Source organism: Antedon mediterranea, chromosome 11 (assembly GCF_964355755.1).
Source record: "Antedon mediterranea chromosome 11, ecAntMedi1.1, whole genome shotgun sequence".
NCBI lineage: Eukaryota > Metazoa > Echinodermata > Crinoidea > Comatulida > Antedonidae > Antedon > Antedon mediterranea.
In genome coordinates this window covers 7,765,786-7,790,940 of record NC_092680.1, presented here as the reverse complement: position 1 = coordinate 7,790,940, position 25,155 = coordinate 7,765,786, and the positions used below count along the sequence as shown (strand labels likewise).

General features: G+C 32.8%; 1 protein-coding gene across 2 annotated transcripts in view; it reads right to left on the bottom strand.

Annotated features, from left to right (window-relative positions):
* The window catches only part of LOC140063147 (small conductance calcium-activated potassium channel protein 2-like), a 78,777-nt gene that overhangs the window by 6,436 nt on the left and 47,186 nt on the right, over positions 1-25,155 (bottom strand). The window contains exons 4-9 of one of the 2 annotated variants that reach the window (XM_072109600.1): positions 12,929-13,347; positions 10,156-10,291; positions 8,173-8,283; positions 4,721-4,848; positions 3,741-3,810; positions 1,083-1,154 (exon numbers count right to left, since the gene is read on the bottom strand). In XM_072109600.1, the coding sequence (XP_071965701.1) occupies positions 1,083-1,154; positions 3,741-3,810; positions 4,721-4,848; positions 8,173-8,283; positions 10,156-10,291; positions 12,929-13,347 (936 nt within the window). The remainder of the gene's footprint in view (positions 1-1,082; positions 1,155-3,740; positions 3,811-4,720; positions 4,849-8,172; positions 8,284-10,155; positions 10,292-12,928; positions 13,348-25,155) is intronic. The other variant, XM_072109601.1, reaches the window with a different exon arrangement.

Here is a 25,155-nt window from a genome sequence, read left to right as displayed (position 1 = left end):
ACAACATTTGAATCATATTATTACCGTACGTTATACCAGTAATGTAAACGTGATACCATTATAGATGAGAACTATGCAACTTCACACACAATGTATTCTGGTATATTCAAAGTACATGTGAATATACATATAGTATTTCATCTCTATATTACATGATACATACATGATAATGACGTTGACCATACATATGTTAGTCCTATTTTACTTTAAAGCAGCAAACAAAACAATATATAAATACAAAATAAACAAATAGTTTGACGCTGATAATTCACATAAATATTTTCTTTTGACAAACGTATGAGAATAATATAATAATGAAATATTGTTTATTTGAACACTGTACATGATTGAATATATACTGCAACCTGAAATTGCTGATTTGTGATTTGATTATCGTTCCGTGAAGGAAACTTGCAAAGGAACGCCTCAGATATTGCAAATTGAAAGTCCATGGGTGTATGCATCATTGCACCCCCTCTGCAACGTTTTATTAATGAGAGACACTGTCAACACACGTTCCCCAAGAGATGAAGAATATATCATAGCACAGGGTTGAACTTAAGTCACATTGTGAGAGCCAAAGACATGAAATGATGTTAAATAAATTGATTTATACCGGCTTTGGAACGAATAGTTTGTAAGGAGTAGGTTTAAGTATGCGAACAGGACTATTAAGAACGCAAATTCGTGTTAAAGGGGCGTGAGGGCAGGCTTTCTAAAAGGTTGATATAAATAAAATTAGCTATCTTAATTCAAAATATATCGCAAGCAAGTTGCAAAACTGTGAAGTTAAAAAGGCAAAGGATTCAAACGTAACTAACTACTAAACGACATTAATCATGCAAGAGGAAATATAGGAATGAATCTTATCTAATAGTATCTAATTCTAAAGGGATAGAAAAATAATACAATCACGTGACATTGAACATGCGCATATTATATTCGATGAGCATAAATTATGAGGGGAATTAAATGCTCTGATAACATTGTGTTTGGTGATGAATTACTCAAACATGCCAAATGAGCAATGCTAAGTGTGCAGTACAAACTCATGCATGGCGGATGGATACAGTTTTACCTACACTTCGGTAAAGCGCCGGTGGTTTTGATGTGTACATGGCCATTTCAGCTCTAGAAACGCGGGCAAGTAATGGCTGTGGTAGTTAATAAAAAGGGAAAAATATATATACACTTTAATTCACCACAGTAGAAAAATAACCATATTTAATTTTGTTTGTTGTGTTTGCGTAACTCATTCTAAACAAATGGATTTACTTTACTAATTCACGAAACACCTTTATACAAGCGAACTTCTCAGCGTGCTTGACATTTTAAACATTTTCATAATTTGTTGGCTAAAATCTTCCTGATAATTTCATGCATTTGTTTATGCGTAAACAAAAGAAAAAGGCATATTCGGAAATCAAACATAATCTGTTTTTGAAGTGGCCATACACATCGTTGTAAACACAGGCGTAGCATTACATGATAGTAAATTTTGAACTTCAATTTCTGGAAAAGCATAAATTTACTTCATTTTGTTATTTAATTTTGTTAAATTAAATCTATTTCCTGTTCTTTCATTGGGCCAGGAAAAAAGGTATTGACTTTTTTTGCAAACCTTATAGCCTACATTTTGTTTAGCTCAGTAATTGACTGAGCGTTTGACTGAAACATTAATCATCGTTGCAAAGCGGTACTCTGCTGGTGCTTTTCCTTTAACGTGTAGGTAAAATGTGCCTGGTTTTAGCAGAATGGTGCAAAATTAACAGAATTACATGGACGGTATCTATTTCAATATAAAAATCGAAACAAAAGAAATATAACACGAAGGATGTGATCACAAACGGGGGTGCCACGCCTATGTTTCAAGTCATGCAGCTCAGTTTAGTGTTATGGAAAGTAAACCAGCAAAATTAACGGAAAGCTATATAAAATGAAAGGCAAAATACGTGCATCAATTACTCTGGTAGCTTGAGATGTATATCTTAACCTATGGACAATCATTTGTTCCTTCCTTATGGTATGATTAAATAAAGGCCAGAAAGAAATAAAAAAAGATGGGGAAGTGTTCAGGGTATGTAAAGGATATCAGTTGATGTTACATGAACTAATTTTGTAGGTAAATCTTGCAAAAGTATTACGACTACTGCATCCCAATGGAAATTACCTCATTTTGGGTTATCCTTAGAAACTATTCAATAAATGTAGTTTTTTTATGTCAGTATACGGTAGTTTAAGGATGTTTTAAAATGATATTCCAAATTAAAAACCAAACGTGGGAGACGGAGGAATAGGATACAGGAGGTAACACATTTATACATAATAAGGAATTTTGAATTTATTTGATATAGTATTATGTCACTACAATCAGTTAGTTTGGATATATGAACAGTAAATGAGGTTTAGAACAAAAGACAAAATTGAAGTATCATTTTTAACCAAACAATAATATACAGCTGGTACAAATTTCCATAAAACGAATGAAACGGTTCTGTATGGCCCCTTCATTTTAAAACTATGTTGTCGAAAAACGATTATTATATCCGTATGCCTTCTCTGAGATTATACCATACACATTGTTCCTTCTACAGCCTTCCATGTTTACTTACTCAACATTGTTGATTTTTATTCAGGCATATAATTATGTCAAGAATTTCTAAAAATCATACTATAATTAACATCTGCAAATATAAATTTTAATTCATAATAAAGTTGATTGAGGCGCGTTTAAAAATAAAGGAGGATGATGTTATTACACCTGAGCGTAAAACGTTTAAACAATTAGTCAAATATTTTTTTTAAAAGGGTATTTTTTTTAATGTTTTACCTAACGTTCTTTTGAAACAAGAGCTTTGAAAATAAGAACAAAAACATTTTAAGATAATTTGAAAGAAAAATTATACAACAAATTTAACAGATGACTACAATGAACAGTTTAAAGACAATCATTAAAACACAGACAAAGTGACGGTCTAAGTAATAAGTTGGTTTGTAAAAAGCAATAAGAGAAACTCGCTATTTACGATGTTTCTGCTAATGAAATCGTAACACTGTTGTTAAAACGGCTGCTTCATAGTTGTATTGTTCTAGTCTGTCTACACTATCAAACTTTATGTGACGAAAAAGGTGATGTGCTCATACATGGACATGGTTATGTCATATCAAAACCATATTTGGACGTATCGCTACCATATTTGGGCACATCACACTTTTCTTTCAAACTAGTTTGATAGGTAGACATAGCTTCAAGCCCCTTTATAATAACTTAATTATTGCAAACCATTTTAAATCTTTAGTTTAATGTTTGACATTTTGAATAAACTCTGAATTATGCATCTTGTTCTAGTTCAAGTTTATTGTCAAACCATAATAAATACTATTAGGCCTATATTTAATTAGTTTTTTTAGTGATTTTATAATCAATTTAGATTACTACTGTATAATTATGTTATTATATGGTAAAAATGTCTTAATTATTTTTGTTTCATTTGACTTTGATTTCCAAAATAACTTGAACATACCAAAGATAAAATTTAAATTCAAGTTAGTACTACTATCATAATGCTTATTTTAATTTATTTAGTTGTACGTCAATGTTTTAAGCGTTTTTAACTGTAAAACAATGTATTATTTTATTCGTCTATATTAATATACTGGAAATCTGCATCAGGATGAAAATACAATTATTTTTAATTGAAAGAATAAATTAAAAATAAAACACATAATAGAGGACTAACCTTAGCCATGTCAACCACTGTACTTGCTTCATCTGTTAATTTCCTTTGATCAAGTTTTGTTTTTCTTAATCTATTTTTAGAAAAATGACAAATTTAAATACAACCATTTCTTGACAGAACATTATGGGTTCAGCTAAAAAAGGTAATGGGCTAACAATGGCTGAGGAGATAATGATGGTGATGATGATGATGGTGATAGTGATGATGATGATGATGGTGATGATGATGATAATGATAGTGATGATAGTGATGATAGTGATGATGATGATAATGATGGTGATGATGATGATGGTGATAGTGATGATGATGATAGTGATGATGATGATGATGGTGATGATGATGATAATGATGGTGATGGTGATGATAGTGATGATGATGATAATGATGGTGATGATGATGATGGTGATAGTGATGATGATGATGGTGATGATGATGATAATGATGGTGATGGTGATGATAATGATGATAATGATGATGGTGATGATGATGATGATGATGTTTCTGATGATGATACTAATTACGATGATGGTGATGATGGTGATGATGATGATGATGATGCTGGTGATAATGATAATGATGATGATGATGATGCTGGTGATAATGATAATAATGATGATGATGATTATGATGATTATGATGATGATGATGATGATGATGATGATGATGATGATGATGATGATGATGTATACGGTAGCCATTTAACAAAAGAATATTTAAAAATCATGAAAATAGGACACGATAAATAATAATAATAATAACTTTATTGAACATACGCCTTTAAATCGGCAGCACACGTTTTTCTGGACGGTGCGTTCTTACATATATTACATACATTATGTTAGCCTGAAGGCTAAATAAAAGTATAAAGAGAAAATAAAAGAAAAAAAAAACATTTAAATGAAGAAAACGGATTGTTCTTATTGAAAGGGTATACATTATTATAGAAACAATAGTAAACTTACGTATTTACATGTACTCACTTTTGTATGGCTTTTAGAAATTTTCGTTGATGTTTCCTTACACGAGACGGATGTACCCTCTTTACAAGTTTAGTATATTTATATATTAACCACGTCTCTCTCAGTACATTAGCTGCTGCATTTTTCATCTGAAAATTTAAAAGAATTTTGACAAAAATCGTTAAAATTATTTCATTAATAATATTGCAGAAATAGAATTGGGCAACATACCCCCTGCTGTGTTTAATTTATAAATACTGAATAATGATGATTCTTATACTACATCATCATGTACAGTGTTGAATGTTACACATTAAAATATGATTGATGAAATTTATAAAACTAATGTGTTGTCAGTGCATAATGTATGGGATAGCGTCGATGTTAAACCAAAGACAATAACCAGCTGATTGCACACACGGGCAATGACGAATCGGATGGCAAGCAAAAGACATATATATGCATGAAAACAGACGTAAAAGTTAATTGGTAGGTCTGAAATTGATGAGTTGGCCTTGAATGAACTTGATGAAAAGCTAGGCCTATCATCAAAATCATCTTTTGGTATCAGAGAATTTCTTTCATTTATCCATCTGAAATCACATATCGAATTAGGTACCTAAATTGTGCAAAACTCTTCTCGCTCTTTATTGCGTCATTTTTATATTTACATTTTATTATTTGTATTCTATTTTTTAGTGTTATTTTTTATATGGATAATGTGATATTTTATTGTATATGATAGACAATTGGTCGGTTATGGTGATATTTGTCACCTTTTCAGCTTACAAGTACGATTCACATTGTGTAATTTTCGTGTCTCTATAAAAATAAATCTTACACGTCTTTAATTGTCGAGTCGAGTGGCCAAGTGGAGTCAAGTGGCCGAGGGGAGCGGAGTCAAGTGGCCGAGGGCAGTCGAGTCGAGTGGCCGAGGGGAGTCGAGTCGAGTGGCCGAGCGGTTAAGGCAGGGTCTCCGCCGCAAACCATAGCTATACAATCGGTCCAGGTCTTCTCAGATAAGGACTTAATACTGGAGGTCCGGTGTACAAAGCTGGCCAGTGTGCACTTCAAAGAACCCATTACATCTTTCGGAAGAGTAGGGGGTTACCCCGGTGTACTGTCCCTGTCGTTGTGAACAGACGAACGGGTGCCGTTTGGTGGCAGCACTCGATATGAAGAAGGGACCATTAGGGTCGTATGCGCAAATTAGCCCAGTTTAGATTGCAAGTCGCAGGTTATACCCCCAATTACATTTACATTTTTTTCTTTATATTTCAATACGCGATTAACACATCATTCTGAAACGTATTTGTCTATGATGTTTTCGAATATCCTGTCATTGATATAAAAAGTCATCTTTATTTGCACAGTGTATGATATGAACTGATATTAAGCGTTGCGATTACTGTGTTGTTACATTGAGCGCAGTTTGAATTATAAGTAGTTAAGGAAGAAAGCCTGAATATCTCAAGATTTGCTCCAAAAAGCAAACATAGTTTACATCTCAACCGATGTTCATTTTGTCTGCAGATCTGAAATATTCTTCTGATAAACACCATGGTGTATCGATTATATCGACATTTTCAAATAAAAATAATATTATTATAAACAGTATTGAAAAGCGTCTCGGAAAATTGCAAGATTAGCCTACGTCATAACTTGCCTTTATTCCCCGCCATTAATGTGTGATTATCAGTAATTGCCTGTTACTTCATTGATTGGTTTCGGGCAAATATGATTTTCATTTCCTAACAGAAATATTCCTTGTAATTGGCTTATTATAGCTATGTTTTACATGGTTGTTTCTTTTTAAAACCATGCATTCTTGCTCGTTTTTTTTCACATGTGATGTCTGTATCACGGATTTGCCTAGGATACTGGACAAATTTAGATAGAATACCGCCGACGGGAAGGAATGGATATAGTTTAATGTATAGGCCTACATTCAAGACGTTGGATGATCAGTTGAATGCGTTTGTAAGATAACTCTAGCTGATGATTTAAAGAACAAAATAGAATAATCCACAAATATAATAAACTTCATATGCAGAAATTGGCTTTGAAATGAGATTTAAATATTTAAATTCTACTCAACACGAAGCGTGATCACGTCCTTCTTTGCATTAAATATAAATTGCTAAATTAAACATGCTGAATTGCTGAAATGGTAACAAAATAGCAGTCATACTAATTTCCGGCCAAAATTATTCAATGTTAAAATTGTGTGAACGAAGATTGCGGTGATCCAGATTTATCTACACATTGCAATAGGAAAGAAGAATTATGTCACTGCATCGAGAATATCGGAACAGGTTCAAGGCAATCCTATAGCATAGTTATTGTGGTAGAAAAGAGATACGGACGTAAAGGGGCCAGTTTACACATCTCGTGTGAACAGAACCCAATGCATCTTTCGGAAAGAATGGTTTACCCTGCTGTCAGTCGTCACACCCCACTGCCACTTTAAACTTATATACAGTAACTCATAGTTGAGTTTAGTTTTAATTGAATAATAATAATGGAAATTTTTTTTTTTCAGGTAACAGAAAGTCAAACCCCATGATACATGGCCTGATGGTAGACTAAATGTAAGCGAAAATGTTTTAGTCTCAACGATTATAAACAAAGTCTTAGTTAAGTCGAAGATGCTCTCCAGGTGGAATGCCATCCTGAGATGAGTAGTAGTAATTAGTCTTGTTTATTTTATTTCATTTATATGTAATTTTTACTTTCTATGGACCAGAGATTCCGAAATAAAAGATTGAATGAATGAATGAATGAATTTACACTAGAACGATAACGATCGACGATAAATAATATTTTTTTCTTGCATAAAACAAAAGAAATTTGTTCTAGAACTATAGGATTTATGCTGTCTTTTATAAATTTTTTTTTTTTAAATCCAATCAAATGACGTCATGATCAATAAAAACAATAAATTGTTGTATTGTCATGATATTATTACTCTTACTAATCATGACGTCATTAGATTGGACGTGTAAAAATATAATTTTCATCAAAGACAGCATAGATGGTTATCCTATAGTTCTAGGATGAAAACTTTAAAAATGTCCTTTGTTTCAGGTATGAACAATGCATATTTATCTATTTATCGTCGATCGTTATCGCCCTAGTGTATATTGGCCTTAACTCTCTTCTTGGGCCAGTATAATAATATCCATCGATAATATAGGCCTGTATATAAACGACATGTTTATGTTTACTCGCGGACGAAACATTTCAGAGTCGTTAATTATCATGTTGATGGTTTATGAATAGTTTCATTTTTTGTGACAATGTACCATATAAATGTAAAGTAATGTCTGAATATGGTGGGCGTAGTCTTATTACATTGCGCTCGCTAATTTCAAAGTGTCCTCTTAATATGGATGTACCCTGTAAACCGAGAGATTATAACAAGTTATTTTATATACGAATCAGAGCTTCTGTGTAAGGTCACGTCTACTCACTCTTTTTGTCAATTGATTGTCCATCATAAAGTTGTGGACATGTTTTTCAGCTCTTGATAGTTCCAATTTAGTTGCGAGTACTGCTACAACGAGCGCTGTACACATAGCACCCTGAGGGAAAAAAACATGACAGTTAAATTTTTAAAAGTTGATGAATTACTCCGACGTGCCATACACTGGCGTTCCATACTCCCTTCAATAATGGTGGCGCTATTTAATTCCACAGTACTTTAATACTGTACTGTAATATTATTTCACGCTACTTTGGGTAAAACTGATGGTAGGCCTATACTATTTAGCCCATAATATAAATTGTTGAGACAGAGTAAATATAGTAGACCATTTCTGGCATTTAAAGTAACAAAACAAGGTAATTTATCGTGTCTTTAAGAACATTAAGACAACATGTAACTTATAAAAATTAGTCTAAATTACTTAACTTAGGCCTAAACACTAAATAAAACGTGTGTTTAATTCATAGGCACGTTGATTATGGAGGCTAATTTTATACCACCATGCGTTGACTTTATATTAGAAAACAAATTTAAAATTGTTTAAGTCTAGCAGATGCCATTTTCCCTGCTTGAAAAAGACGAAATAGGTTTCAGCGAATTTAAGCGTGGTCCCACTAGAACGCAACGCAACGTAACGCAGCGACGTATCGACGCAAGGTGCTGTATTGCGTAATCACAAGTGGGAACCGACGACGCAATAGTGCTGCAAAAATCGAAGGTTTGATTTCACGCAGGCGGGGGCAAACACAATTATCGGAAGGGCATTTTCTTACGTTGCGTCGCTAGTGGGAACCACGCCTTAGTAAAGGCGAATGTTTTATTACGTCCACTAAACTGGTTGGAACATAAAACTCAAACTATACTAGCTTCACGGCCTGCAACACCTCTGACTACGTGTTGATATTACGTATTCATAAGTGTGTGCAAACACGTGTCGTTTAGGTAGCGTTACATTCATACATTCTCGGTCAATGCTCTTTGAATAAAGTTCAGATTCAAGAAAATTACTTTTTTTCTGTGACCTTGTCACATGCTTACATAATACATTAATATCGATTATAAAGATTAAGTATTTCAAATGTGTAAAACATTTATCATATCGTATCGTTGATTTAAAGTTTGTAGATAATACAAGACATATTATTATCGAATTTGAAAGAGTATGCAATTTTATTTACTAATGGTTAATTTTCGTTCAGTAACAGAATTAGTTTTACCGCACGGTAAACGTTCTATTTTTTAGCCTTTCTTTACCATATAAACAGTAACATTCAAACTAGTAGTCGATCGGAAATAAAAAATTTTGAGAGCGATATGTACTATAGGCCTAGACCAAAAAAGCTTTAGATCGTTTGTATGATTTTGTATTAATTAATGGGATCAACTATACAAGATGAAATCATTACAGATACTAATTACAGAATTAGAGTGTAGATCAGTTTTAGTTGCCTTTGTAGCGATCTTTCGTATCGCTAGCTTAGGCTAGGGATAGACAATTAGTTGTTTCGGATATGACATAATTCACGGAACGGGAGGCGTGTTATAAATATTTGTAAAAAAAACAATAAATCCGCGACAGGCTAAAATCTGGACTATATTTGTGAATATCCTCTCGTTCAGCATTCCTTCTAGCCGTTTATCCAGCCTTCTATCAAGCCCTCGCCTAGTCTTCGATTTTAAAGATAAAAGCAACGAATAAAAAATAATTTTTTCATTTGTTTCGTTTCGTCCCTTTGCAAGTTATATGTAAATTTACATACGTTTTTTTTATCCATTCAACAACTTACCGTATAATACTGTACAATTGTATAAATCACGATACATTCAAACGTTTATGCTCATACATACAGTACATCTTTAAACTTACTCTTTTTTTTCTTGTAACAGCTCTCAATATGTTAAAACAGATTATATTCATAGCATTCCTGTCTATGACATCTTTATTATTATTGCTATTGTAATTGCTTACCATTATTCCAGTTATTACGGACACTGCACGTCCGCAGTATGTATTCGGAACCATGTCGCCGTAGCCAATTGAAAGGAATGTTATAGACACTATCCACATTGCATTTAACATCTCGCCGTTGTTACTGTCATGGTATCTGTTAATAATAATATTTTGGTTTATCATTAATACATTTAATATGTTGTAAGTAATAATAAGACACAATTTCCAATGTATAAACTAATAATAACTATATGATGATGATAATAAGAGAAGTGGCGATAGTAATTATTTACAATTGATGATAAAATGATCATGTTAAGGACGATATCAATGCATCTTGAAGTGATGATTATACAATGATGATAATGACGATTAGACTAACTGATATAATACATTATCACCATGATAATAATGATTAATGACCATGTCACAATGATGATTATAATGATCAAGTGACAATGTTAAATAATGATCACAATAAATTATTAAACAATGATAATGAAGTTACAATGATGATAATAATGATCAAATCACAATGATGATAATAATGATCAAGTCACAATGATGCTAATAATGATGATGATCAAATCACAATGATGATAATAATGATGATGATCAAATCACAATGATGATAATAATGATTAAGTTACAATGATGATAATAATGATCAAGTCACAATGATGATAATAATGACGATCAAGTCACAATGATGATAATAATGATCAAGTTACAATGATGATAATAATGATGATCAAATCACAATGATGATAATAATGATCAAGTTACAATAATGATAATAATGATCAAGTCACAATGATGATAACAATGATCAAGTCACAATGATGATAATAATGATCAAGTCACAATGATGATAATAATGATGATCAAGTCACAATGATGATAACAATGATCAAGTTACAATGATGATAATAATGATCAAGTTACAATGATGATAATAATGATCAAGTTACAATGATGATAATAATGATCAAGTCACAATGATGATAACAATGATCAAGTTACAATGATAACAATAACGATTCAGTGACAATGAAAATGACTAAATAACAATATAAATGATAATAATGATTTAGTCACCATAACGATAGCAATAGCCACGCCACAATGATGAGCAATAAACACACCATACAGTTGACGATCAGCATTATACATATACAGTAGAACCCCTCCTTGATGATACCTCTATTCAGGGGGGATACCTTTAAGGACCACCTTCTCGTGAAACAGACAAGGGAAAATAATATAGTACTTAATATATACTTACGACACCTCTATTCAGGGGGGATACCTTTAAGGACCACCTTCTCGTGAAACAGACAAGGGAAAATAATATAGTACTTAATATATACTTATGACACCTCTATTCAGGGGGGGGGGATACCTTTAAGGACCACCTTCTCGTGAAACAGACAAGGGAAAATAATATAGTACTTAATATATACTTACGACACCTCTATTCAGGGGGATACCTTTAAGGACCACCTTCTCGTGAAACAGACAAGGGAAAATAATATAGTACTTAATATATACTTACGACACCTCTATTAAGGGGATACCTTTAAGGATCACCTCGTGAAACAGACAAGGGAAAATAATATAGTACTTAATATATACTTATGACACCTCTATTAAGGGGATACCTTTAAGGACCACCTTCTCGTGAAACAGACAAGGGAAAATAATATAGTACTTATACTTACGACACCTCTATTAAGTGGGGATACCTTTAAGGACCACCTTCTCGTGAAACAGACAAGGGAAAATAATATAGTACTTAATATATACTTACGACACCTCTATTAAGGGGATACCTTTAAGGACCACCTTCTCGTGAAACAGACAAGGGAAAATAATATAGTACTTAATATTTACTTACGCCACCTCTATTAAGGGGATACCTTTAACGACCACTTTCTAGTGAAACAGACAAGGGAAAATAATATAGTACTTAATATATACTTACGCCACCTCTATTAAGGGGATACCTTTAACGACCACTTTCTAGTGAAACAGACAAGGGAAAATAATATAGTACTTAATATATACTTACGACACCTCTATTAAGGGGATACCTTTAAGGACCACCTTCTCGTGAAACAGACAAGGGAAAATAATATAGTACTTAATATATACTTACGACACCTCTATTAAGGGGATACCTTTAAGGACCACCTTCTCGTGAAACAGACAAGGGAATATAATATAGTACTTAATATATACTTACGACACCTCTATTAAGGGGATACCTTTAAGGACCACCTTCTCGTGAAACAGACAAGGGAATATAATATAGTACTTAATATATACTTACGACACCTCTATTAAGGGGTCACTTTGTTCTGTCTCTTTATTAGGGGTTCTACTGTACATTGAAACTAATGCTATTTATTATCCTTACCGTTAATTTATATAGTGTGTGATTTAGTGTAATTCATAGTAACAAATAACAAATATGTGTGTTTGTGTGGTTGTTTTGTTTTGTTGATGTCATGTTTCGTTGTTGGTGGAATAAATTGTTTTGTCGATTGTCTTTAGTATACAATTTAGTATGATATGTATACAAATGAAACATTGTACATATTATTAATTTTAATGTGATTTGTGATTCGATGAATAAATGTATAATTGTTGCTACTTGATACCTTGCAAGTAGCAACTTGCAAACTTCTTCATCGTATTAAAAGCATCCGTTCTCCGTGAAATACAATATCACTGTACACAACAGAGTGGAATCCAACCTTTTCAATCGCGTTCAATTTTACGTACTCACCGTTCACACACTCGTAAAATCCAACTAGCAATCATCCATAAAGTAACGGTGAAAACAAGAAGTACTGTACCAGGACAAATGGTCATAAGAGTTTTCAAAACAAATCTGGTATTAAAGTTAATCCGATTGAGGGCGCCAATACTGCGAGATGAGGCGTCCGTAAACAGTTTACTGTGTAATAACATAACTCTGCATATTAGATAAAGTCTTAGGAACATAGGAATGGAAAGAAGAACGTCCACGTCAGCCGTAGCTTCCCTAGTCATATGCGTGAATGCAAATTCCGTTTTCCAACGAAATGTATATTTCCCAGGAATTGGGTGAATTGCGCATACAAATAGTTCGCTAGATAAAAGCGTTATTCGGGAAAATGTCATAGCTAACCGCCAGTCATCTGCACAATTATCCACTAGAAAAAGCTGCAGAGAATAAAAAGATAATATCCATGTTAATTTAAATACGTGAAAAGCATAAATATAAATAAAATGTTTGAATTTCAGAACTAAGGTATTTATGACAATTACAATTAGATGACATGGGAGAGCTTGTTCAGCATTTGTAAGTATGTCTCGTTTCCATACATTTTAACCACAATCAGGTTCCGAAGGTCTTATTTAGATAATGAACTACGCATGCCCACCACTTGGACCTGAATTCAGTTGGTAAATTAAAGGTGCGGTATCATTCCAAAATAGGCATTTATACATGTGAGTGAACATTTACCAAAACCAATTTCAGTTAAAATCACGTTTTAGTTCCATTAATTTTTTGATGGGATTTAACATACAAAGAATAGTAATAAGTTGTGCAATCTTAACATTAGTATAAACATCAGTATCATCAGCCACAATCACATCATTTTCATTACTTTGTTTTCAGGCAAAAGAAAATGTCAGTATCAAAGTATACGTTAGCGCATTAATTGAAGTAGAAACGAATTTTATAGGTTTTATCGAGAATGTTATAAATTTGCCTAACTATAATTGCAATTCAGAAAACATTCAAAATTACGATGCTCAACATAAATAATTACACCGTAAACGACAAAAAATGACAATAATACTCATTCGTCGTTGTGGTTTAATATCAAAGGCTTTGAGATTATGCAGACCGAAATTTAAAATTATAATTTTTTTAAATTATAACAATGGTCAAAGTACTGATTCCATGACACAGTGAGTAGGTTATATAGTTGACCTGTATTCTTTAAAGATAATATTATTTGAAATCAACACAATAATAACTAATAGACAATCATTGATTATAATCAACATAGGAATTAAGTCGCCAGCTAGTAAATTATTATTAATTAAATGAAAATTTCGAACAATAGAAATTCAACGGAATCCATGCTATCAATGTTTGTTATTCACGCTTCCATTATTCTCTTGAAAAAGAAAGCATAATTCATTATTAACAATGTCGACAACAAACAACTGAAACAATGTAATTTAATTATAAGTATATACTCTATTAATATTAATTATTATTTGTGCTTATATTATATTATAGGCCTACGTTCTGTTATGGTAAATGAGTGACGCACAACCGTGGTATTGGATTGTCTGCTTTTATTAATATTAATTATCACAGTACTTAACAACGTTGTGGTTTTTTAGTAAAAATTTTAATACGAGGTTCTATCACTAAAAAATGAAATCATAACATCTAAACCTAAATGTCTCCTTGACATTTGATTGGTTAAGTTCATATAACGTGTCGTTCACTATATTAGGTCTACCACACGGTAATTTGTATTTAATGGTCTTATGATTCTATTGCACGTTCAGCATTTTGAGAATTGTACCGCTAAATTGAATGTTGCAACTTTTTCCAATAAAAATCCCTTACTAATTGTTTTATACGTAAATATCTTGTAATTATACTCTTTACAGTATCTCCCAACTAAATATTGATCTAAACAGCAAATAGCGCCGCCTATAAACATCGTTGAAATATCAGAGGTCATGTCATAATTTACCTGTTAAACTACTGAATTACTCATTATAATATTCTTGTAGTAGGCCTAATAGACTGTAGTTTAAAAAAAATGATTTAAAAACCCCTTAGTCACCTCCTTATATAATACAGTGTAAGCACAAAAAAATATCACAGTCGTAGGCCTATGTTTAAAAAAAATGTGTTATTGTATATTATATTATTTACAGTCATGTTTTCAAACTAATTATAGCTAAGATTTTAAGTTTGTCAGCAAAATATATAGGAACATAATTATATAAAATGTCTCACACAGTCTAGGAATCACAACAAAGCTAACGACAACATAATAGACAAGAACACTCAGTCCATCCATGGAGGATTATTTTTTCTCCATGGTCCATCAGACTATATTGATGTAGCTTCACTATATTCGCAAAGCAAATTAAAGAAAACATACGGATACCATTATGGGTCGTCTGAACCGACGATAAGTGATAAACAGACCATGATAAATTAAGAAATTAATATTTTAGTATAAAAACATAATAACTTGATTTTATATTTATTTGAAAATGATGATGACTTGATCTAATGATGCATGACGTGACCCTGTCACTTCTCATTAGTAATCTAATAATTGCAATATGCATTATTATTAATACACCATCATTATAGTCACTATGGCAACCATCTGTCGAAATAAACATTTATATTATTGAAGATGAATAGTAAATATTATATGCAATGTATGAATAAATATTCATAATAGGCATAATATATAATTCACCCGATTTCTTATACTGTATCGCCACATGGGGCATTAAGTCCTGTAACAAAAACATATGACAATGACACATGTATCAATTAATGTTTAGTCTGTATTATTCTAAGGTTAAATAGGTTCATGGTTTGATACAGGCGTCACATATGATAGGGCATACTGTATGTGAGACTGCATCACATAACTTGCCTATGATAAATTATAGATATATAGTAATAAAAATCGGATATACATGTGGTTAAAAAAAATAATGAATACATCGTCAAAAATATCTTAACCATGCGATGTTGATATACTCAACTATGCGTTTTAAATTCATGTTGTCCGCTCAACGACCTCCACTTCGGGTTCATGTTTTATAACTTAATGTTTTTTTGTCAACATGTTTGGAAAACCCCTAATTCGATTTAAAGCTAATGTTAATAATGTGATGTTGAGATGTGCACTTCAGCTGGTGGACATGCGTACAATGACAGGGTTGCTAATGCCTGCGAAATGTTTGGTATGCTGTGTTGTTAGTTCAGAACTGACATTGATGACTACAAATAAAGATCATAAACAAGTTGTAGTACGAAAATTGAATGACTCCATATTTGAACTCATTTAACCATATATGTTATGCAATAATAATATAATAACAGTATGTTATAAAACCAGGACCAGCACAACTCCCGAATCAACGTCATTGTCACAATACGGCCGTCACTTCCCAATTTACAGTAATACTACCTGAAGCTCTGTTTGCACTATTAAACAAGTGTGATGTACCCAAACATGGTAATGATATCCCCAAATATGGTAGTGATATGACGTCATCGTGTCCATATATGGGCACATCACATTTGTTATCACATAAAGTTTGATAGTGTAGACAGAGCCTAAATATTGATTTACACGTTATCATTGCCAGAGAAGCACAGCTAACAAGGTGGAGGGGGGGGGGGGGTATGATGAGCGGAATTGGAAAAACACGAAAAAGCTGTCTTGATTTAAACCTGCTTGCAAAGAATGTCTCTTAAGATATCCATTAGGCCTAAGACCGCAAGAATTTGTCTCGTTCATTTTTAATATGTTGATTAAGGCCGAATACGTTTGATGTATGAATATTTAAATAACACGCGCAAGTGATTTATCAAAAACAAACTTAAAAACTATTCCACTGTGGACGATTGTGAGACAAAATAAAGTATCTGTACACGCGAAGGCCATCCTATTCGAGGTGTGACGTAATGACTTAAAATGTCCATCAACCATAAAACTGATATTACAAAAATAGCATTGAGATATCACTGTCCTGTCGATCTATTCACTGAACATATTGAAATAAAAACTACACTTAGTGCGCGTACCTGTCATTACTATACTCTCATGTCTTTCGATTCCAAAAACATTCATCACAATCATTATACAGTAAATATCATTGGAAAAGTTTTGAACGCAAGCAGCAGAGACATTCGAATATGTAAATTTCGATAATAAAATTAAATGTAGGGTTAAACAATTAAACAATTTGTATACCATTTAATACTCTTTCTAATACATTTTTAATTTAATATCACTAGAAAGTAGACATGACATGAATTCGACAAAACCGCTATCAAATATTCATCTGTTGTCCCTATGGGTTGAAACGGGTGGGGGGGGGGGGGGATGCAGCAAGGTGGTCGCATCGTATACCGTAACTGATTTTTGTATATGATATCCAGATGTTGGTGTTGAGTCAACAACACATATTTTCAAACAACAATACTATGCACCGACATCCACACTCTTTTATTGAGCTGGCATGGTTACCCTCCAAAATTAGTAAAAATATTAATATTTTGGCACATATGGCGTTTCATACGTATAACACTTGAGCTGATGGTATTTTCTCTGTTACTTCGAATCGAACCTTGTAAAAGAAGTTAACTACAAAACGTCATAAAAGAAGGTGACGGAATTGCAAGGATAAAACATTGTCCTATGATGCATTAATTAACAACCCACTCGTGAAAAATGACAGTGGCATTGAATCCTGAATTACAGCACATCTGTGGTCTTTTAAATACTCAGATAATTAACGCGAATTTGAGATGACGTCAGGATGCTGAAATCCAAAACCATATCGATTGTAATTATGAATATGGGTTCTATTAAAGTCAATGACTGGGACATAAGCGTTTCTATTAATCTATTAATAAACCATGAAAATACTAAATACTTAAGAAGACCATGATTTAATTTAGGCATTCCTTTTATCACAAATTATAGTACCGGTATGCTAATCAAATAGTAAATGTTGATAAATATGATATTAATTATTTTGTGATGATGATGATGATGATGAAGATTATGATGATGACGATGATGATGATGATGATGATGATGATGATTATGATGATAATGATTTTTATGATGATAATGAAGATTCCTATGATGATAAATATGATGATGATGATAATAATAATCTTTCTAAGCTAATTTCATTTTGCATTCAAACAAAATATAACCTGATTCGTACAAGAGTACTTAATAGCGTAGTAGTGGGTCACTCATCGACAACTGATTTAATAACGTCAGAAAATGAAAAGCCCACAGCTGGTACGTACACAGTGTCCACGGTAGGCAAGGAAACCAAAGCTGCAATATCAAGCTAAGAAGAGGAATTGTTGCAGATCCAACAAGATAATCTGACTCATTACAATGTATTTTGAATAAAAGCAATGGGTCTTATGTCGGAGATTCAGGCTATATGAAGGTAGAGATTGTAAGAAAAGTTTAAGCCTAGATAAGTGTACATAAAATACCCTTTCAACAATGTATTGGTTTGAATCTCTTATTTAGACAAGAAGACCGGATTGGACCAGCATCCGCAGAACATTGTTTGTCTCGAAGGCATATTGCAAGCATAACACAATAACTAGATTGTTAAACATAAATGACGATGTTTCATTTTATTTAAGTGACATATAAGTGGAAAAAAATTACAAAAAGTCCGCATAAAGGCCTTTTTACACAGACGAGCGATAACGGTAATAAGAATATAGAATCTGTTATTCCTTATGACCATTTACACAAAACGCGGAGCGGACGGGCGGTTTCCGCTCAGAATAGATACTGTAGTTTTACCAATGCATTACTGCTTGTCTGTGTAAATTGGCCTTTAGGCTGGAGAACGTCTACGGATTATTATCCTCTAGCATTAGGCTATATCGTAGAAGAAATTTCTTTTCAATCTTCTCACATTATAGATTTTATGAATGTTGCCAATATAAATCAAAAGAATATGAAAAAAATCTGACATGAAAATCATAATTTTCACTGGCTTATCAATCCTGAATAATAACGAATTGTGATGTAACAAATATATTCAATACAGGCGAACGGGCTTAAAGTACAGAATACAACGTTAACACATCACTATTAACAATGCTATTCATTTTTAGCAGCACCTGCCATACACTAAAGGCCTGTTTATAATGGTGATAACGAACGACCATAAGTAGACAAAATGTTTATATTTAATATACAATTTCCATACAGAAAACAAAGCATTACTTTATTTAAAATATAAATAGGCCTATTGATAATTGAAACAAATTAGATACACAAATAAAGGTTATTCAATTAAATTATCAAGTAGCTATGTTTATGTTGACGACAATTATTCTTTTTTAGACGAACCGTAACATTTTAAATAAATTTAAAAAAAAATAATTTCGATGAATGAATTCGATTCATACTATACCGGTTTTTCTTTTTAATTTATCTATGGAATTCATTCAAATTTTACTAATAAATTACAAATATATGGTAATGGAATATAGAATGACTGTATAGATAATATTCTGTACCGGAAAGTAATTCGTTGTATATCAATCAAGATCAAATCATATACACGGGTAATGTATTTTGTGACGTCACAGTTATGTAGGTATAAATGGTAATAACGGATTCTATTAGGATGATGGACATGATGACATCATCCAGATATGTGTCATAGACACCAAAGTGAAATTTTAATAAGCATAAACAGAAATTACAAAAGAATTCTTAACAGCAAAGCGTAAAAAATTACAACCTCACAACAAGATCTTGGCCAAAAAAACACATCGTCATTTACTTGTAATCGTCATCAAACAGTAATTATTATTTTTCTGTCTCATCTGTGTGACGTCTACTTGCTTCTGTGAACGTCACATTGGTGATGAGGAGCTACAAAATACCTGTAAACTATTTTGTAATATTAATGGTTTATAAAGACAGGATCTGTAGGCTGTATTACTATGTATACTTTTTTCTTAAACAGTACCGTAGCGTAAACATTTTCTTAAATCAATACTTATATTTCAAAATTCAAACAACGTCCTTATTTTAAGATAAAACACATTGCGAAGCAGTAGTGTAGCAATACGGTAATTACAAGCTGTTATAGCATATGCAGGACCGGGTGTTGTAATTCTATAATGTTTGAAGTTTATTCTCAAATATAAAATATAAAGTCAAATGGGACAGCACGATTATTTTTATATTAAATAAGTGCATCAATAATATACCACCATAGTGGTGATCACGTGTGTGCTGTAACCAGGTTTACATTTGTAAATTTCGAAATCGGTTTGTCGTCGAAAATGCTCTGTTTTAAAATTCAAATGCAATAGAATACTTAAGTGTTTTATATAACGGCTTAGAATAGAAATTGCTATGGGTAATATTAATCTGATTACCACGAATGTACAGTCGATTCTTGGAAAGATACACGGCAGACAGACTATAGTAAGTCAATTGACAGGTATACGACTGGCTTGGGGTCATTATCTGATTCCCACGAAAGTCATGTCAATGTGCACGATGAAACGAATTGTTTGGCACGTGACAGTGTCACAGCAATATTATCACCATGGTATTGAGGAACGGACGTATATGCTAAACACGTAGTAGGCCTGGTAGTGTGTGTTTCAGACGGAGTTTTGACTTAGTAAAAATATAAATATTTTGGCACATATGGCTCATACGTATAATACTTTGAGCTTGAGTTTGAATTTCTGGACTAAAAATGGAAACGCCGACTGGTGGACTAACATAAAAAAAAACAATAAATAGAGACTTGGGCTAAGTATAGGGCTAACCAACGAAAACTACAGCATATTGCTATTTATTATTACACCAATGGAGCTGCCGGTAGTAATTTAATGGGAAAATGCTCTAATCTTTATATTTTTATCATCATCATCCGTTACGCTATTCGTCTTGGGTTAGACATTGCGTACGCTAATCGTTTCCATCTTTCGGTGGTCTGATGGTCTGTCATTAATTTTGCGATCGATGTATTTGCTTTTTTGAGTTCTTTATTTATGTTTCCTATCCAGGTACTATATTGTTATATCAATATAATAATCTAATATTCATATCCCTAATCTTTGTATGGAGTGAGTGCAGAATCTTTGGGCTTTAGTAATATATAAATAAATATCTTTATAGAAAATTCAATACATGACCCAAGTTAAACATTTCAACATTTTATTTTCACACTATACATAATGTTTCATGATGGTGATAAAAACCACTCTTTAATCATCAGGTGCTGAAAGTTCAATATGCTTGAATCGATATAAACTATACCTCGTTGTGGATATTATAATACTGGTGTAGCCTTTGTTTTCATTGGGCTTCAGTGTTAAATCACATTATTTTAAAGTTTACAACTCTTTCGGTTTGCAGTGCCTTTCGGAGAATAGTGTATTTGCAATTTATCTAGCCTGGGAAAATATGTTATTCATATAGCCTAAGACATTAAAAACACAAATAAATATACAATCAATGTATACGTTTTTAATTGTAAATACATTGCGTATATTCATGCCCTGTAGAGCATTAGATGTTTGACAGAAGAATTTGTTTTTAAATATTAAATGTAGCCTACATAAAAACCACAACTTCCTACGGCTAGTTAGATAAAATAGCACTGTAAACCGTAGGCTAGTAAACCGATGAAAAGTCATATAGTTTCCAAATTGTTTAGATAGAGCAAATCATAATTAAGTCATTAACTAAATCCACTAATTTTTAATTGCATATCTCCACAGGATATCAAATCAAGATAATACAACATAAATAAATAACATAGCTACAGTGATATCTAATATTAATAATTGATTTACATGAATATAATGAATAAATCATCTCTCCGCAACTTGTAGTGAATATAGATTAAATACAAAGTCTATTTTTAGATATTCTCAACATGTTTATATATATTTAAGTCTATATATAGAATCTGACAGTGAGTTAAATTGAGCTATAATTAAAAAGACGCACATGATGCTTATGGTTAGCTATATTATATATACTACGAAAAACAGAAAACACGACAGCAATCCACATTATGACGTCATGATATCGACAGACTATGTATGGAGGGCCGCCTGTTAATGTTTCAGGATTGATCTGATAAATAATGACATCAGCTGGTTTTACGTATTAAAGTTATTTCTGGTGGTTAGAAAAGATATATGTATATAGTTAACGATGTGCTTTGCACATCTTCTTTTATGAAAATTTAGGCCTACACAAGGCAGCTCTAAGAACATCTTGGCCACTGCCACCGCTTATAATATATATCTTTACTACAGCACGGTACCACATGGCTAATTTAATATTCCTTATACGCCTGCATTCACACTACTTGCTAAACTAAACTATGCCTTAAACTCCACACAATGTAATTTCAGTCTAAAGCTCTGTCTACACAATCAAACTTTATGTTACAAAAAAATGTGCCCATGTATAGACATGATGATGTCATATCACTACCATATTTGGGTAGCCTACATCACACCTTTTGTGTCTATAGTGTAGACAGAGCTTTGGAGTTAGTGTAAGTCAATGATAGTAGATAGTAGTAGGTCTATTGTCTTTGGTTGTGTTTATATTTTGAAGCGACGTGGGCGGAATATCCAATTTGCATCATATTATGTTTAACTGAATAGTAAGCATATTTTAATTAATTTACAATGGTATAACTAGCCCTACGAGAGAGAAATGGGAAAACGCGTAAAATATTTGCTACAGATCTTATCGATTTGCTAGGGCCTAGGACGTACGACATAGGACGTATAACTAGACCGTTTTAGACCGTATATCCAAACAAGTTTGAAATGCACATGTTTCGACGACGAAATTGGGTTTGACGACGACCAAAGTGTTAAAAAAAAACAATGGCACAATAATTAGTTGCAACCTGAAAGCTCATATTGAGACGAATGTGACGATAATTACATGTTTTAAACAAACCTAATGATAGTGTAGTTGATAATCTACACATACATGGCGAAGATATCATTATGAACACTACATGCATGATGGACAAACCTATACAATTTCTAGGCACCTTTAAACAAACGTTTATTACTGACAGCGCCCTCTCTTATCATGGTAAACGAGAACGACTGTAGACTGTAATTACGATTAGGAAATATAAGTTATACTAAAACCGAAACGACATTGATGAGAAGATATTCTGCCATATGCTACTATCGTAGAGTGTAATGCTATAAAATTGAATTGCTAGTATCATGAAGGTCGCAAATCGTACCATGGCGGTTTTACTCAGCTTTCTATTTGAATTAAATGGAAAAGAAAAACATTGTGGATACACGACTACTGCAAATGGCGTTGATAAGCATTGGTCGATGCACTCTTAACTCACTTCCATGCATTTTATTTTGGATATACGTTCTTGACTATAACTTTTTCTTTTCTTTCATTACTACCAGCAGACCACCTATTTAAACTTAATTAATAATAATAATGGTAGTCTTAATAAGTGAATAATACAATGTTTCTAAGCGTTTTTCAGACAAAAATAATCCATTAAATATCCTAAGATAACCAACAAATTACGAAGAAGCAGAGGAACCATTTACACCGCTCCGTTCTACAGCACTTTGAAGCTCCCTTATGAGAGCTCACCGAAACAGAGAGAGAGAGAGCTTGAGTGAAAAAAGTATCTGTCTATCCTATCCTACCAAAAGAAGTAAAAAGATGTTGCAACTTGGACGTGACGCAAAGATGTTAAGTGCGCCGCAAGTAATTTGACCAATCACGAAGTTAAAGAGCATCATTCGCTGTGATTGGTCAACTCACTTGCCTTGTGCCTATGTCGTACGTAGTACATTGCCCCCAAATGTGCATCAAGTCAGTCTTCGTGGTGTATCAGTTAGTCCTAATACCTCCAACGACGTGTGAACCAGTCCATATTATTATTGTTGGTACATTGTTCATCATGTCTTGAACGTAGCGTAGTGACTTTGCTCGAGGCCTGTCCAGGCATCACGTCTTTCGTGTGCACTACCTTGTGTATTAAACTGCGCATTTCCTTGTTAAAACGTGATTGGAAATATAAAAGTGTATAATAAACACAACAGGCATAGAATAAATTCTAAACCGCCCGATGATACTGAAATTTAATTAATTAAGTGGAAACGATAAAGATGAGAAAATCTGTGAAAATGAGAACCCAACCGAGATTCGCACCCGGATCTCATAACCATTAGACGACTGGGGCTTTTTCATGGTTACTGTTCAAATTCGATTGGATAGCGACTCTTTAACACTTTCTCTCTTGGCGTGGTACGGCGGAACATAGTCCTTCAATTGTACGCACGTACACCATAAATCAAATTGATACGCTCATTCTCACAGATTTCCTCATCATAATCGTTTCAAATTAATTAATTACATATCAGTATATTACTGGGGGGTTTAGAATTCATGTTCTGTGTCTGTTTATATATCGAGGTTGAACAATACCATGAAAGCCCCAGTGGTCTAATGGTTAGGACATCTGCATATCAAGCAGGCGGTTCGAGTTCGAGTCTCGGTTTGGGCGACTTTTTCTCATTCTCACAGATTTCCTCATCTTTATCGTTTCAAATTAATTAAATTTCAGTATATCATCGGGCGGTTTCGAATTAATGTTCATTGCCTAATGTGTTTTTATATATATATATATATATATATATATATATATATATATATATATATATACGAAGATATTATTATACAATAAAAATTGACCTTTCTGTTTAAACATATGCTAATGTCAGATTACATTATGTTGTACAGTCTAAAATGTAGGCGGACAATCTGTTATGTATACGGCACATTTATGTTGAACGTAGTGAAGGCGTATGTTTAAAAGGTCAACGACTTCAATATATTTCTCGGTCGTGGTTGTTTTGTAAATCATAATTTATGGAAATCGAAAAAATATATACACAATATATACTGTATATCTAATCTATAGGCAGTAAAAATATCCTGAAACATAAATAAATAAGGACTGTTTCAACGTTACATTATTATTATTATTTAGTATTCTGGAATTATATATCACTCTGTTGTGAAGCAGCAGCATCTGTTTGATCGGAATGTTGCGCAGTTAGACCATCTGTAAGTGAATACACGCTGAAACTCGACGGTTTGCCTCAACCCTCACGCCAAAGAGTATCTTATTGCAAAG